The following is a 15,945-nucleotide window of genomic DNA, read 5'->3' as shown; positions in this document are numbered from 1 at the left end:
CTTGTACCATTTGAAAAAAGGGACAATCTTGAAAGTGCAGAACAGAACAAAATAGTTACAGATTTTGCAGATTACAGTCTTTTTTAAAAGTAGAGCCAACAATAACCTTTAAAGGGCTGGATCTCCTGGAGATACTGAGTACAAAACTCTTAATTTTGAAAAAGCATTTTGCAGTAGTGCTGAAGTGCACTATGTTTATTTTAAGAAAAGGGTCCTGATGTGAGACAACTGTATGCAACATCTGATTTTTTTTTTTTGCCTTGCTTGAAAATAAAGGGCTTTAGGTTTCATTTAAACTCCAGCGTTTCTGCAGCCAGTACCCTGTACTTTAACTGTACCCTGTTAACTAAAGAATGGGCATCTTCCAAAATTAAAGTGCCACCATTTAAAAATGACGATGCCTACTCTTACAAAATGATTACAATTTTTAAAGCACTCGTTTTTACATAAATAAGTGATAAATCATATGAGCAGTACCCTTAAAAGTTACTTGAAAGTAAAATCAACTGCAGTCTTTGAGATATTAATCGATACATTGGGGTAGACTGTAAACTTAAACATTTCTGTATTTCTGTCCTCATGTTACTAAAACTTGTAACCAAAAACATGTTTCAAGAAAAAGTTGAGTGTTCACAATGAGAGCCAATGTTGATCTCAAAGACACAAAAAAAAGAAATCCTGAATTTTTTCAAAAATAAATATATGGGCACAGTACTTTTCCTCTTCAAAATGACACAATGAATGAATAGCAAGTTGTTCTTTTTTTAATAAACTTTAGCAGAAATATTACGTGTAACAAAAATCTAAAGTCTGTGGAAAGGTAACGTGGGAATCTTGTGCCAAGCACTATGGATCTAACCTTTTTGCTGTGGAAACCATACCGGTTAGTAATACATTCAAAACCTTAGTTTTTGCATTTTCGAATGCAGGTGTGAGACCGAAATTATGCAACTAATGCCAGTCTTACACCAAAAAACTTTTCATGAAATGTTACTTTTGCAAAAAAATTTACCGAATATGTTGTATGAATATGTTTTAAAATTGTTTGATGTAAGATCGTCATTAAACTATTGACTCAAAAATCTTAAATATAATTGCAAGGTTTTAGTCTTGGCTCATGCAAATGCTGAAGTTCAATTATGTGAACGTTGTAAACACCAATAGCTGCTTCAGCAGCAAAACAAGTAGCAGCAGAACTACGTCAACAAAAAACATTACGGGAGGCGCAAGAACGTGAACAGGTCTCGGTTTTCTTGGATTGTGGAAAAGGAGAAGAAGCTGGTGGAGTTGCGGAGTTAACAAAAGTCAAAGTTTAATTCTGCATGTATCTGATCCACCAACCAGAATTTATTTTGGTGATAATAAATCTCAATTTTTGAAAAGGTCAATCTCTCTGTCTAATGGTGTCCCACCACTAAAATGGTGGTTAAACATCAAATTCTAAAAATGTAAAAGTTGTACACAAATATAGTTTTAATTTATAGATTATATTGATGCCGAATTGACAAAAATACTGTTGACGTGACGCATTTTATCTTGTGTTTTAAGAATTAAGTGTTTTTGTGAACACATAAGGTATTGTTCAAATGTCATATTTTTAAAAGGGAGTTTGGGTTAAAATTTTCCTCCAGCAGCAGGATGGGAAATAACCTTAAAAGGAATCTAGTTGTAGTCATTTAAATAGTGACCCTGCAAGAGCCCCAGTGTTTACAAAATCTTACACTGTGACTAAAAACTGTCTTCACACTGTCTTCAGATGTGAGACGGTGTCAGACTTTAAGCTTTTAAGACTTTTAAAAGTCTTCTTGCTTATTGGCATTAAAAGCGAAAGGAAACCACTTTGTAAAAACGGTTTCTGACTGCGAGTTTCCAGAAAATCGTTTTTGTATCTTTACCAAAGTAAAGTTGGTAATCTGTAAAAATTTTGCAAATCACAGACATGACAGGTTAACAATACTGTGCAAGTACGAAGTTTAAAAATGTGCTCCGAAGTGAACAAATCAACAACAGATTCAAGTGCTGCAGCCGTACTTAGAGCTTGGCTTGGCTTTGAAAGAGAACTGTACCTCCTACATTCACCTGCAGGACTCTGGCTGCTCAGGGACCGGCTCCGTGTCTGACCTGGGTGCGGAGCAGGAGTTGGGGGTAAATGCCCAGGGCTTGACTTTGAACATTTATGGAAACACTGGCATCTTCAGTCTCTCAGGTTGTTAATGTGGGCGCAGATCTTGAGGGCAGGACCGAGCTTGATGTTCATGGTGGACATGAGGTGCTCCTCTTTCAGCAGCAGCAGGGCCTGTCCATCAATCTCCTGCGACAGGAACTGAGGGGCGAGCTCCTCACAGCCTGAGGAAAGAACATAAAGAAAGAAAGAAAAATGGATAATAAAAAACAAAGAGGAAGGAGAAGGGAGATATTGTAAAAGATTGATTATTGTAAAGATCTTCTGACCTTGTAGCGTGGAAATAAACTGCGACACGTCCTCCACGCTCCACTGGGCGGGGCTCGCAGGCAGGCAGCTGGGTGCAGAACTCTCCGTCTGGAGCGGAGGAGGCGGCTGGTGGCAGGAGGCTGAGGAGGCGGGCGAGAGGGACATGGGGTCGTCTTCGTCCTCCTCTCCACTGGACTCCTCGTCTGAATGGCTGGACTCTGAACGGCACTGTGGGGAGGAGAAGCCGAGTAACACATGAGCAAGGCATTAACCCTTTGAAAGCTGAGCACATTTCTTTCAAAACATGAAAATAAAACAAGCAACTTCATAAGAAATTACCTAAAAAATATGCAATAAAAAGATTAATAATTGAAATATTACCCCCACCCCCAAAAAATGTTGTTTGTAATTATTATATAATATATTTTAAATTATTTAACAGAATTATTATTATTATTATTATTATTATTATTATTATTATTATTATTATTATTATTATTATTATATTTTTTAGGCACTTTATGTCTAAGGTCAATTCTTTTTGGGGGTTCTAACTCATTTTTCTTTGGGTTTTCCCACAGCTTTCAGGTAGTTTTCTTGTACAACATTTTGTAAAAAATGCAAAAAAAAATAAAAAATTGGAAATTGGGTCATTTTTTTCTTAAGTTGTTCATTTCCTTTTACCTACTTTTTATTTTAAGACATCAAACCAGGTCTCTCAAGAATTAATGGAGTTTGGTGGCTTTGACAGATGGGGGACTGAAGCATTTACTTATTTCTCTTGGAGTTTTTTGTTGCACATTGCCTTCTGCCCAAGACATCAAGCCAATTTGTTTAAGCTATGAGCAAGTCAAAGCTTTCTGTTCGACCCACTTAAATATTAACCTGCATTTCGGCCAATTCGTCCAACACCAAAATCTCTTAAATAAAAAATAAAACATGTGACTCCTTCTCACCTTGACAGGTATGGGTCTGCCTGCTATCTTGGCACTGGCTATTTCTGAGCTGGTCCTGCGCGGGACCCTCCGCCTGGTGATCCCTCCCTCCTCGTCTGAGTTGGAGAGGTGTCCCTGGGCTTGATCCTGATCTGCAGCACGATCCTGACCTTGACCTTGACCCTGCCGCACGCAGAAGTGCTGCCTGAAGCTGACGTTGTACCTGGGGAACCAATACATACTGTATCGTAGACAAAGAGTGACATATACGGTACTGAAGCCAAGACGAGCAACACATACAGTTTTCATCTCTTTGCACCATACGCGGTATTTAATCCATACGCAGGTAGTGGGCAAAGAAACGAATGCAAAGCAAGAGAAGAAAATGCAAAATTCAAAACAATGCAGACAGTGCATTGTTTACATCGTGAAACGTATACAACATAATACATACAGTTTAATATGGAGCAAATTCAAAGAGAAAAACATAACTGGACTGAACTGCATTTAAACATGAAAACAGACATGCCATTTTTGTAGAGAAAAGTGGATGAAGTGTATCGCTAAATTCAAAAAAAGAATAAAACATGAGAACAAAAAACATACATGCTCTGAAATATGCAGCTGTAGCCACCTGAGAATCCAAACTTTTTTTCTCAAATCATGGGTTTGTGAGAAAATTTCTACAATTATTTGTGTTTTTAAAATGTGAGCGAGATGAGGCGGCTGTGGCTGCAGCTCTCATTGGTGCACTTTGTTTCTAAGATGGCTTCTGCTGCATATATTATATTTCATGCATGTTGAAGTACCTCTTAGCACAAGTCATGGAGCAGAACCTTTTGGTGCCTCTGAACTGGCTGGCGGGAGCGAAGTTTTTACAGTACTCACACTTCAGCACTGAGGGGAGAAAAAGAAGAAAACAAGAACAACAGAAGCAGATGTGTAAATAATTTCAACTATTTGTACATTAATCCATATGTTTTGTGTGCACAACTATAATGTTGCATCAGAAAATCCACAAACACACAAAAAATGTACACCCCTAAAAATAAAAGTGCTTACTAGAACTATATTGGGTCTTTTAGCTTGTAGCCATAGAAAACCCCTTTTTGGTTCCTGGCAGAACCTTCTATAAAGGTTCAAACCTTTTCTTCAAAAAGAGTTCTTCAGAAGCAAGAACTTGAGTGTGTTTTCCTCATTCTACATCCTCACACCACACTGAGAAAAGAGGACTGCGATGGTATTTCACTGAGCTCTCATTGCCGCCTTCAGTCACAGTCTTAGGTGGAAACTCCCAGCTCAAAGGCTGTAATTAAAACCTCGGAGCGTTCTTGTGGCTCAGCTTGGACAAACACGGTTCAGACGAGGGTCACTTTGTACTGTCGTCAAACTAAGGTTCCTTATAAGGCAATATTCTTGTGGAAGGCAGCAGTACTTGTAGAGGACTTTGACTGTTACCTGTCGCTGTTGTAACAGTCTCTGATTGGTTTGTGTCCGGACTGTCGTTGGTTAAATCCTCACCAGCCGAGTCCTTTAATGAACCACATACCTGTCAATCAATCACAAAAAGAAATAAAAGAAAAGGTTGGTGAGCAGCAGACCAGAGTCATTCATGAGTCTCAGGCTTAAAGAGAACATTTGGATTTTTTGTGTGGGGTTTTTATGAGGTACTTAGTCATAGTCGTATTTCATACATTTAGATAGCGGCTGCCACACCTCCAGTTTGGAGAATCAGACAGGATTACTGCCACAGAAGCTATGCCAAGTTCACACTACATGACTTTCACACTGATTTTCCACTTGCTGACAGTTTTTGGAGCTCCTAGACAAAAGCCCCAAATCAGAGGCAGAGATCGCATAAGCACTATGTGTAAACTGTTCAAAGATGCTTCACAGACACTCCCCAGATAACTATAGCAGGCTGAATATATTTGGAGTTGGAAACTTTGTTAGCAAGCTACAGCCAGTCAGAGCACAACACAGAGTTGAGGACAGATACAAGCAACGCTGCAGGGGTATCCAAGGTGTGTACCTGTTTGTGTTTGAGAGGGTGTTTTGCAGAGAGAGGAAGAGATGGTGGAAGATTGACTATTGCACACAATGTTTCTGTTCGGTATTAGCCTCATAACGTATTAGGCTGCTTTGTCACTTTTTGACTTTCTAGTAAATACCCCATACAACCTCAAACTACCCCTTTAAAATGTGTATTTGAAATGACAAATCCCAAGTACTCACAGGGAAAGGCTCTGCCCCCTCCTGGATGACGAAGCCCTCTATGAGGTGTGTGAGGACGCTCGGTTTGACCACAGCTTGAGGGGGAGGCGCTCTCTCCCCCTGGCCGCACACGCCACGGGAAACTGACAGCACCGGGGAGGGCAAGGAGGAGGCTGGAGGAGGAGCACCGGAGCCTGGAGGGGCGGCGAGGAGGAGAAAATAGAGAAGCCGTAAATTAAAGTAAATATTGTGTTACAGTCACATCCATAACCTTGGAGTTTTACATGTTTCTGAGACGTTACCTGCTTCGATGGGATTGGTCGGAAGTGCTGAGGCGTGATCTCTGACTGGCTGGAGCCGCGGAGGGGAGGGGCCGTCTTCGTCATTGGCTGAATTGGAGTCTGATTTTCTTTTTAGTGAGCCAGTCAACTGCTTTCCCTAAAAATAAAAAATAAATCAGTTTAAACAGATGAAGAGACAAAAGAGCGGCTACAGAAAGTGTCACCACTCACAGCTCATGATCATAGGTGAGCGCTGGAATGTCGACGGATTAGTTAACTGAACGCTTTGTCCATCTCACGCTCCACTTTACCATCACTCGTGCACAAGACCCGAGATACTTCAACACCTTTAGTTTGGGCAGTAACTTTCTCCCAACCCAGAGGGCTCAGTCACGGCCTCAGATTATGAGGAGTTGACTCTCATCCCAACTGCTTCACACTCGGCTGTAAAATCGTCCCTGTGTAGGGCTGTGCGACTTGGCTTTAAAATAATATTACAATATTTTTTAGGTTATATTACAATACACAATAAATATCTCAGTATTTTGAAATCTCCTCCAAACTACTGTAAACTACTAAAATATGAAATTATTACATGATGAAAAGTTACAAAAAAAGTAGCTACTGTCATAAAATAAAGTTACATAAACTACTGTTATAATAAAGTTTAATAAAATACTGTTATAGTAATAAATCAAGTAAAGTATAAAGTTAAATAGAGTATTGTTACTGTAAAGTTAAATAAAGTACTGTTATAATTAATTAAATCAGGATTGAAGGACTCGGCTTGTGTTGAATTTGTTTTGGGTTGAACTGTAGCAACTGTGTATGATCTGCACAAGAAGTGAAGCGCAGTACTTTTATTTATACAGCCAAACATCAAAAGTTTGTCTCAGAGGGAATAAAAATGTACTCAGAGAGAGCAAAAATTAAAGCTGGGAATCGGGATGATTGTAACTGTGGTGAAATTAAATTAAATTAAATTAAATTAAACTAAATTAATTTCAATTCGAGTTAAATTGAATTGATTTTATTTTATTTAATATAATTTATTTAAATTTTATTTTATTACACTATACATGTAAAAGCTCAACTGGAGACAGTACCTGAAAATTAGCAATGGCTATAAAGTCTCAGTGGAGCAAATCAGTTTCAAGATCTGTATTGGAATTTCATTAAATTACAATGTCTCAAATCAATCAATAAATAAATACATTTTCAAAACTTAGAAAGATACTTCATTTACAAACAACACTCTGAATCAGCTGACCTGTGGTGTCTGACTTCCTGATGAGTCTCCATTAGTGGTGACACCAGCTGGCGCTCCTCTCTGCTCCTCTGTCGCCAGGGGGAGGGAGAGGGAGGAGCGAGACATCGAGGCGGGAGGAGAGGAAACGGCGGGGGCCTGGGAGGAGGCGGGGCTTGAAGCCAGTGGTCCATTCTGACTATGTCCAGAACTCTGATTGGCCTGCGGATGCACCTGAGAGACCTGAGCCAGTGGGGGCGCCTCCTGGGGTGACTGAAGTGTCTTAAGCCCCACCCCTCTACCCACGACGCCGCCCTCCCTGGAAGCGATGGACGCCACCATGGTGAGCAGGCTGGACGAGCTGCTGAGGACGGCGGCTCCGTCCTGGCAGCAGCTGCCCCGGGCCAGAGCCAGAGCCTGGGTGTTTCCCAATGTGCTCTGCCGTGCCCCAACGATCTGGACAGGGATGTGCGGTGGCTGGGCAGGCTGGGCGGAGCTGCTGGCGGGTGGCGGGGCGGGCAGGATGGGAGGCGGGTTCCTAGAAGGCAGCTGCAGCGGCAGGCGGAGTCCCTGCAGGGTTTTGGGTTGGATAGGGATGGGTCCATTACCGTGGCCTGATTTCTCTGCGCTTATAGAGGTTTTTTGCAGCGGCTGGACCACCAGGGTCTGAGCGTTCACTGCCGGTTTGATGGTCGCCGTGCCGACAGGATACCCGTGGGCCTGGGATGCTGCGCTGGACGTTAGAACCAGAGTATGCGCTGCAGTGGGAGCTGTGGTTCCTGTGGTGAGAGTCCGGGTGCCGTGAAGCAGGAGCTGGGAGAGAGGGATGGAGGAGGTGGAGGATGTGGAGGAGGAAGCACCAGAGGAGGAGGAGGGGTGGGCTTTGAGGTTGGTGGGCTGAGGGTACGTGGGGATTTTGATGTGGGGCGGCTGGTGCTGTGGCTGGCTGGGCTTAGTGGGGGACTGGGAGTTTGACTGGTGGGAGGGCTGGACCAGAGAGTACGCTGCTGAAAAGACAAGAAAATAATCACATACCAACATTAATGACTCTTAAAGGGACAGTAGCTCCCATTTGCAAGTTAGCATCGTATACAAAGAAAAGGAACTCAAAGAACTTGTTCACAAACAGAAGCAATTTCAGGCTTCTTCCTCCCTACCTGAGTCACTCCTCTCTGGGGCTTCAGTCTTTACGCCTTTGGGACTGGAAACACCTCGCATGGCCAGATTCTGTACCTGGACACAGTGCGAGGACATGCAAATTCAAATTAGCGACAAGAAATCAGCGACACAAAGTCACGATCCTGAAATAATCAGCTCATTAATTCCACAAACCTGGTCGTTGTCTGATTGGCTGCTGGAAGAGGAAGTCGGTGTCACTTCCTGTTGCTGAGCCTGTGGCTGCTGGGTGACTGTCGCCACGGCAGCAGTTGCTGGGTTGCTGGGCATAAAGATGAGCTGCGAGGAGATGGGGGCCCTCAGGGAGCGGTTGACCTGCAGGACGAACATTAAAAACACACAGAATCTGACTCAGCTGTGGTGTGAGGTATAAAACTGGGTGTCTTTAGTCTACTTTATGGAGCTGCTGTATACTTAAAAGCTTGATATTAGGGCTGTCAAGTGACTTTTTTTGTTATGAATCGCTGAATTTCTATAGCTAATCCCGACTAATTGTACTTTTTAATCACTTGTTCTCAATTAGATTATTTTGCATTTCAAAACAGTTTTGAAGTCCATTTTATCAAGCGACAACAAGGGAAACAAATGACCAAAAAAAGCTGCACTGGACTAGCATAAAATGGGCATGTCTGTAAAGGGGAAACTCATGAGTAACCACAGAATCCACTTTTATTCAGATATCTCGAGGTCAGAGGTCAAGAGACTCCTGTTAAAGGGCCATGCTGTTTTTCCATTGCCATAATTTAGCTAAACTTTGTAACATTATTGCCGCTCTTTTCTGAGAAGCTAGCATGATATGGTTGGTACCACTGGATTCCTCAAGTCCTCATGTTATAATACCAATATCATTGCATAGCTTTATAACTTTGCCCGGTACAGAATCCTAAAGATGGAAATGTTGACTGGTGATTGATGTGATTAAAAAAAATTAACGTGTTAACTATGGACCTTAAAGTTAGGATAAAATTAAAACCAAAATGTGATCCTCTAAAAATGATGGTAAAACTCACCCTCAGGTACATTTGTCCCTGCCCGCCTGCCGTCCCACTCAGCAGCACTGACTGGCTGATTGTGGACGTTGCCGGGGCGCCCATGGGCCGGCTGCTGGTTGAAGATCCCGATCCAGATGTTACACTGGCCTGTCAAATAATAGAGGGACTTCAGTTTAGATAATGTATTTTTTTTTTAATTTAAGTTTTTATTTATTTGAATGTAAACAAACAGACAGACAATATTATGATCTGTAATTATACATCAAAAAGCCAGTGATAAATGCACATTTTTACAACAGCCAAAATAAACATTTAGCAGTTTTAGCCATACATTTGGGTCATCGGTGTCCCAGCAACGCTGTGAGCAAAAACAGTCCCATGACCTCTTAAAGGTCTCGCCTTCATCTATGACTCAGCCAACATCTGTCAATAAAACATTTCACTTTTCTTTTTTTTAAATACATTCCAGAGAGGTATAGAAAACCCAAATAAAGTAAAATAAAGTAAAAATAAAAAAAAATAAAATTAAATTAATAAATTAAAATAAAATAAAAATGCTAGATAGAATAAATAAAAAAAGCTAAGAAAGTTCCATCCCAAACAAAGTCAGGTCTCAGAGGCCCAACATATTCTACCCATTCTCCCAGAGCCGTACAAAAAATCTCCATTCCTTGGTACAAAGAGAAAGTAACCCTTTCCATCATGTAAATCTTGATTGACACATTTATCCAGTTATTTATGGTAGGACCAAAATGCATCGTCATCATCTTCTGGTTAGCACCATTAAGTATTTGCCTACACCTTTTACTTCGGGGCAGATATAGCCTAAATACATGACTTTGAAGTCTGAATGTATGTATTTTTTAAACACTTTTCTTCGTTTTGTAAGTGACAGAGAGTGAACGCGGTACATACAGCTGTGGTGCTGGTGGTTTGAGAGGAGCTGCTGCTGGAAGGACTCGACTGTCGACTCGCAGCCAGAGTAGCCTGGGAGGGAAAGAGGAGATTTAGGTTTCAGTCTACTCCAAACAAAATCATAAGTGGGATGTTTGCAGAGGCTGTCTCACTGTTGAATGAATCACTGTGAGTCCAAAATGCTGAGTACAACTCCAAGCTGCTGGAGGAGTTTAGGAGCCGAGGTGGAAGCAGTCAGTTTTTAGTGCAATGCTGTAATCGCTGCCAAACGGGGCTCTTTGTTTTGGTCACAAATATATTATTTTGACTGCGTGCACATAGCAAATTTTGGGTTTTTTTTGTGCTTTTGTAGGTCAGGTTTATTAGGGTGAATACACACCAAATCAGGCAGTGCAGCGATTAACCGCAGGGTGGTGTGATGGTGTGGGAGTGTCACTTAAATGGCTTAATTTGTGGGGGAATGTAGGGTGGAGACCAAACATAGAAAACCAGTCTCCCCGTCTCAGCGACTCAGTATTTGTCTTTGGGAAGACTGTTCATGTTGTCTTCAAATATCTATATGATTTTTTTGATTATCATTACTGTAGTGCCTTTAATGCGCACACACACACACACACACACACACACACACACACACACACACACACAACAAAGCAAGGACTCTCCTTTGAACAAAAGTGAACATAAGCTTGTTGATACAGTTATTTCTTTTACTCACTATAATATTTAAGAGACAGGTATTTCCTGATTGGTGCCTTCACTGGTTGGATTTGTTTAGCCAAAAATGGGTTTGGTTGGGGTCAAGGTAAGCATGTCATGGTAAGCCAATCAGAGGCAGAGTAAGGCGGGACATCCCTTTACTATGTTAGGATTCATATATTTGCTACCGGTAGCCTGCAGCTGCACTTTTGAAGTGGAGAAGGCAAAGTCCTGATAGTCGTTAACTTGCAAATGAGCAAAAAAAGTCTGACATCTTTAGTTTTACTCTCCAACAACTTCATCCTTCGCTCCATAACTCCTCCAGCAAACAGCTGTCCATCCCCGGGAGCCAACGGCAGCCCACTGTCCAGACAGTCTATTAGTCGCAAAAGGCATCACTTGGTTTTGTTTTTGTGGCCAAATTTTAATAATTATATCTGAATATTTTTAATTTGAGTAATTTGGGTCTACTCCTATAAAGGTACTACCATTTTATATAACTTTCTTGTACATATTTACTGGTGTTTCTTATGGTATTATAGTATAAATATATTCTCAAAATGACAATGATATTGTGTACCACAATTATTAATGGGACAATATATCAGAGATATCCAGTGACTGGCCACTGCAGGGTGAGCATTTTTCCAAAAGTAGATCCTATTTTGACTTTTCGCAGCATACCGCTGCTTTTTTTTTCTTTTTTCGGCATCCTCTGCGACCCCACTGCCACAGCAAAAAACGGATTATCCAAATTGACATAAATGGGTTGAGTGGCATTTTCGCTGCAAAGCCTTCTTAGGTGTGAATACAGTTTTAGGGATGTTGCTGTTTCATTTTATTTTTCTGTGATTCCCCTGGTTTTTAATTCTAACTTTGTATGAAAAAATATCCCTTCTGAAACTCTTAGATAAATGGACTTGGCACAGTTTTTGACATGTTTTGGCAAACGTATAAATGAGAAAACATCCACACACCTTTACCTGTTGCACAGCTGCCAGGTTCTGCAGCTGGGCGTTATTGATCTGCTGCTGCAGCATCAGCTGCTGGAAGTACTGGGCTGCATTGGGCTGCCTCTGTAGCGCCTGCAGGGCCTGCAGGGAGGAGGAGACCACACCAATGAAAAAATCGAGGGGCAGCAAACGGAGAAAGAGATAAGAGAGAGAAAGGAGGACATGAGGAAGAGACAGAGAGGAAGCAGGAAGGAAGGACTAAAAGACGATAAAAGAGAAAAGGGAGATGGAGAAGATGACAGCAGAAAAACAAGAGAAATGAGAAAAAATGTGAAGAGGTGGAGGAGAAAGGAAGTTCAGCGCCGTGAAAAATGAGAGAAAAAAGGAAGCGGAGTAAGAGAAAGGAGGGCAGCGAGGGAGGGATGCAGAGTGCAAAGCCTCCTGCCAGCTGCCTGATGTATGAGCAGAGGCTCGTACTGTAATAAGTTGAGAGATGAAAGCGAGCGCGGCGGGATGGATTAGTGTGTGCCGGGTGACAAAGACAGATGGCTGTGCTGGGTGTCACAAGCCTGGGAAAATTACACAGAGCCTCCATCAAACCGCACGACTCAATCTCTTTCTTCACCCCCCTGTTTCTCTCACTCTCTCCATCACTTTCTGTCCATCGGCTCACATATAAATCACAAAAAATAAAGACAAACAGGCGCAACCTTCTAATCTCACTTATACACAAAAAAAGCTTCATTTACTCTTCAATCACTCAAAACCTACCTTTTTAATTTGGCTTTTAACTGAGCTTTTACTATTTATTTATTTACACATTTTAGTCGTTTTTTTTTTTTTTTTTACTATTGTTTTATTACTATTAACATTTTTATCTGTTATTATTTGTGCCTTTATCCTTTCATTTACCTTGTATCTAGTATTTAGAGTGTTGTATTTATTTATTTACTTATTATTAATATTATATCAATAATTTATAGGTTTTAGCCTACCTCACCTATGGTAGTGTTTCCTCAGTTCCTGGTTTTAGTGAGTACTCTTGTTTTAGTTCTTTAATAATTATAAAGTCTTCCCTTTAAGGTAACTATGCTGATGAGCACAGAAAATAAAAAGGGACCAGAATGGAAAAAACAACAACAACATCTTGTATTATTTTATGTGTTCTCAAAACTGTAATAGCTTTGTATCTCTTATTTTTATTGTGTTATTTGTTATATTGTATTTGGACTGTGTTTATTTTTTATAGGTTTTTCTTTGTAAATCTCTTTTTATTGTCAAGCACCTTGTATTAAACTGAACTGAAATAAAATTGAATTGAATTGCTGGTTGAATTTAATACATTTATAGTAATTTTAGTTTTAACCTACAAACTCATGGAAGAGACACTTACAGCATAAACTCTCACTCAATTACAGACACGTCGTCTCATCTTGTTGGATTTCCTCTTTTTATAATTTTTTATCGTCTTTTGTTGCATTTATTTTTTTATATTTTCTACAAAACTACTAAAAAAACTGCTTTATTCTTGTTGACCTTTGTATAAGTATTTCGTTCCGGCCTTTTTGCTTTCTCTGTTTGGCTTGATTGTTGTCTATTTTTATTTTTCCCTGAGTTCCTGCTTTTGCCTTGTCTGTCAAAGCACTTTGTAAACAACTGTTTTTAAAGGTGCTATATAAATTAAGTTATTATTATTATTACGTACTTTAAATAAACAGTGAATATTTGTACTAATCGGCTTTGCATTCAGCCAAAGAATCATAATTTGCCACAATTGCTTTTATTTTACACCTTCATGACCCAGAAAAACACCAAACGCCTGTAAACTATAAACAAAGTGTTTGACAGCTGAAAAACAAACAAACACACACACACACACACACACACACACACACACACACACACACACACACACACACACACCTACCTGCACCGCTTGTCTTTCATACAGAGACATGGAATTCATGGGAGAGGGGCGGGAGCTCGTCCCAGATGCAGCGCTCCCATTGGTGGAGGCCCCCTGCTGGTTCTGCTCACCGTCCGTCTCCATGGCTGCTGAGGAGACAGAGGAGACGTCCATCAGTCAAACACTGAGACACACACTTCCTCTGTGAGAGGCCAGCTGATGAAAAAGCAGCCGTCAGTGTTTCTGATAAACACAGTTCTTCACAGAGTTGACGCTGTGCAGCTCAGACTCAATACTTCACTGGAGGCTGATGTTAACTCTGACTGATGCACACTCGTCCCGCTGATACGATCACTTTGAGACTCGTGTTTTCAACAGACACTTTCAACATCTTTAAATCTGAACATTTTTCTGCATCACATTGTAAATAATTCAGTAATGCATAAACAACTACTCTCTTGTAGTACAGACTCTAAAGATGGAGACTGGACTCTGAACTCTGTTAAAACACAGAAAACTGTAAACGTTACACTACATTAAACTACATATGGACAAGAAAGGCTTTTAAATAAAAAGTTATTATTACACATGAAAAGAATAACTAAACAATTAATCTATAAAATGTGCAATATTTCAAACTAGTTTTTCTCTAAAGACTTACAAATTTACTTTTAAGAATTTCACATACATAGGCCTATAAATTCATTGGAAATCATCAAACTGGAGAATTCTGAATGCATGTTTATAAATATTGTATTAAATATTCCAAAACAATACATTTTACAATAAAAAATGCTACACCAGCATTCTGTCGATAAACCATAGTACTTCGACTGCAACTAATGACTGTTTTCATTGTTGACTAATCTGTTGTTTAGTTAATAAATCATCACAAAATGGTAAAAAAAAAAAAAAAAAAAGAAAGAAAAAAGACAAAAGTCAATCAGTGTTTCCCTTAAAGCCTCTTGTTTTGTGCACAACTCAACAGTATTGTCATAGAGGAGTAAAGAAATCAGAAAAAAGTGGGCTTTGTTTTCTTTAATTACTTAAAGGGTTTAATCAATTATCACATTAGTTGGTGATTAATTTAATAGCTGACAACTAATTGACTTATCCTTGCAGCTCTAAAAATCTGTACAACTTCTTGTGACTTTTCACCTGACACATGCTTTTAAAAGAACAAACACTTTAAATATCAAACCAAAAATCATATATTTGGTATGACTGACTCAATACTTTTCCCTTTCCATTTTATCTTTTGTTTTCCAAAAACAATGCTTAAATCCCCCCAAACCTGATGAGGATTTGTTAAAGAGGTCCTGCAGATTGCATCTTTCATTGTTAATCTTAAGCAGATTTATTGAGATTTTTTTTTAAATTAACACTGTTTCTTTTTTATCTTTATATGTATATTTCTTCTTTCTTGCATGACATCTGGACTACATGCCTTTTTAGCTCTAATGTATCTATTTCATCCCTGCAGCATCTTTATTACCCCTCTCCACACAGGGCACGCGCGCGCACGCACACACTCTCACACACACACACACACACGAGCCTGTCCCAGCACTGCTAGCATCCTGCAGAAATCTCCCCTGCAGCTGTAATCATGCTCAGACAGAGAAACACACTCAGAGCCGCTGTTAGCCAGCAGCTAGCTGCCTCCATGTTTCAGACCAGTCAACACTGGATCCACCGGAGGCTACTCCTCCTAGCATCCCGTTAGCCGCTGCTGCTGTCTGGCTCGTTCGCGGGGCTCTCGGTCCGTGCTTACCGTCACCGGGTCCGGGTTTCTCAGCCTCCTCCTGCACCGGCTGCCGGCTGCAGAGCGGCTCCGGGCGGCTCGCCGGCCTCTGGAGCTGCTTGTTGCTGCTGTTTTCTGTCGCTTTGCAGGACGGCCGCAGCAGCCGCAGCTCCGCTTTTACTGTTTTGCATAAATTTGCAGCTGATGGTTGTTGTTGGAGGGCAACGCCTCCTTTTTCCTCTGCTCTGCCTTTTCCGGCGCGACGGGATGACGGAGCAGCCGGACGGAGAGAGAGTCCGTTCAGGGCCGGACCGAGACTTTCACGGGACCCCAAACAGGACCTCAGGACCCCTCTTATTTACATGAACTCGGATTTTGATCTACATGAACGGCCTCCCAAAGAAAGTCTCAAAAATGGTAAACAGAAGAATTGTTATCTGTAAAAATCATATA

General features: G+C 40.7%; 1 protein-coding gene across 3 annotated transcripts; it reads right to left on the bottom strand.

Annotated features, from left to right (window-relative positions):
- Positions 1–1,979: 1,979 nt before the first annotated feature.
- LOC121957737 (polyhomeotic-like protein 1) lies at positions 1,980–15,652 on the bottom strand. 3 transcript variants are annotated; one of them, XM_042506486.1, is made up of 15 exons: positions 15,523–15,652; positions 13,770–13,897; positions 11,867–11,983; positions 10,191–10,262; positions 9,294–9,422; positions 8,440–8,598; positions 8,265–8,340; positions 7,132–8,114; positions 5,883–6,018; positions 5,602–5,774; positions 4,825–4,915; positions 4,176–4,263; positions 3,388–3,607; positions 2,452–2,659; positions 1,980–2,346 (listed from the first exon to the last, which is right to left on the bottom strand). In XM_042506486.1, exons 2-15 carry the CDS (start codon positions 13,890–13,892, stop codon positions 2,195–2,197), a joined length of 2,727 nt encoding a protein of 908 aa, XP_042362420.1. In that variant the 5' UTR covers positions 13,893–13,897; positions 15,523–15,652; the 3' UTR covers positions 1,980–2,194. The 3 variants fall into 3 exon arrangements, with proteins under 3 accessions (XP_042362420.1, XP_042362422.1, XP_042362421.1); XM_042506488.1 differs by having other exon boundaries at positions 11,873–11,983; XM_042506487.1 differs by having other exon boundaries at positions 13,770–13,894.
- Positions 15,653–15,945: the final 293 nt, after the last annotated feature.

The sequence above is a fragment of the Plectropomus leopardus genome, chromosome 18, assembly GCF_008729295.1.
Source record: "Plectropomus leopardus isolate mb chromosome 18, YSFRI_Pleo_2.0, whole genome shotgun sequence".
Lineage (NCBI taxonomy): Eukaryota > Metazoa > Chordata > Actinopteri > Perciformes > Serranidae > Plectropomus > Plectropomus leopardus.
This window is presented reverse-complemented; position numbering and strand designations above follow the sequence as displayed.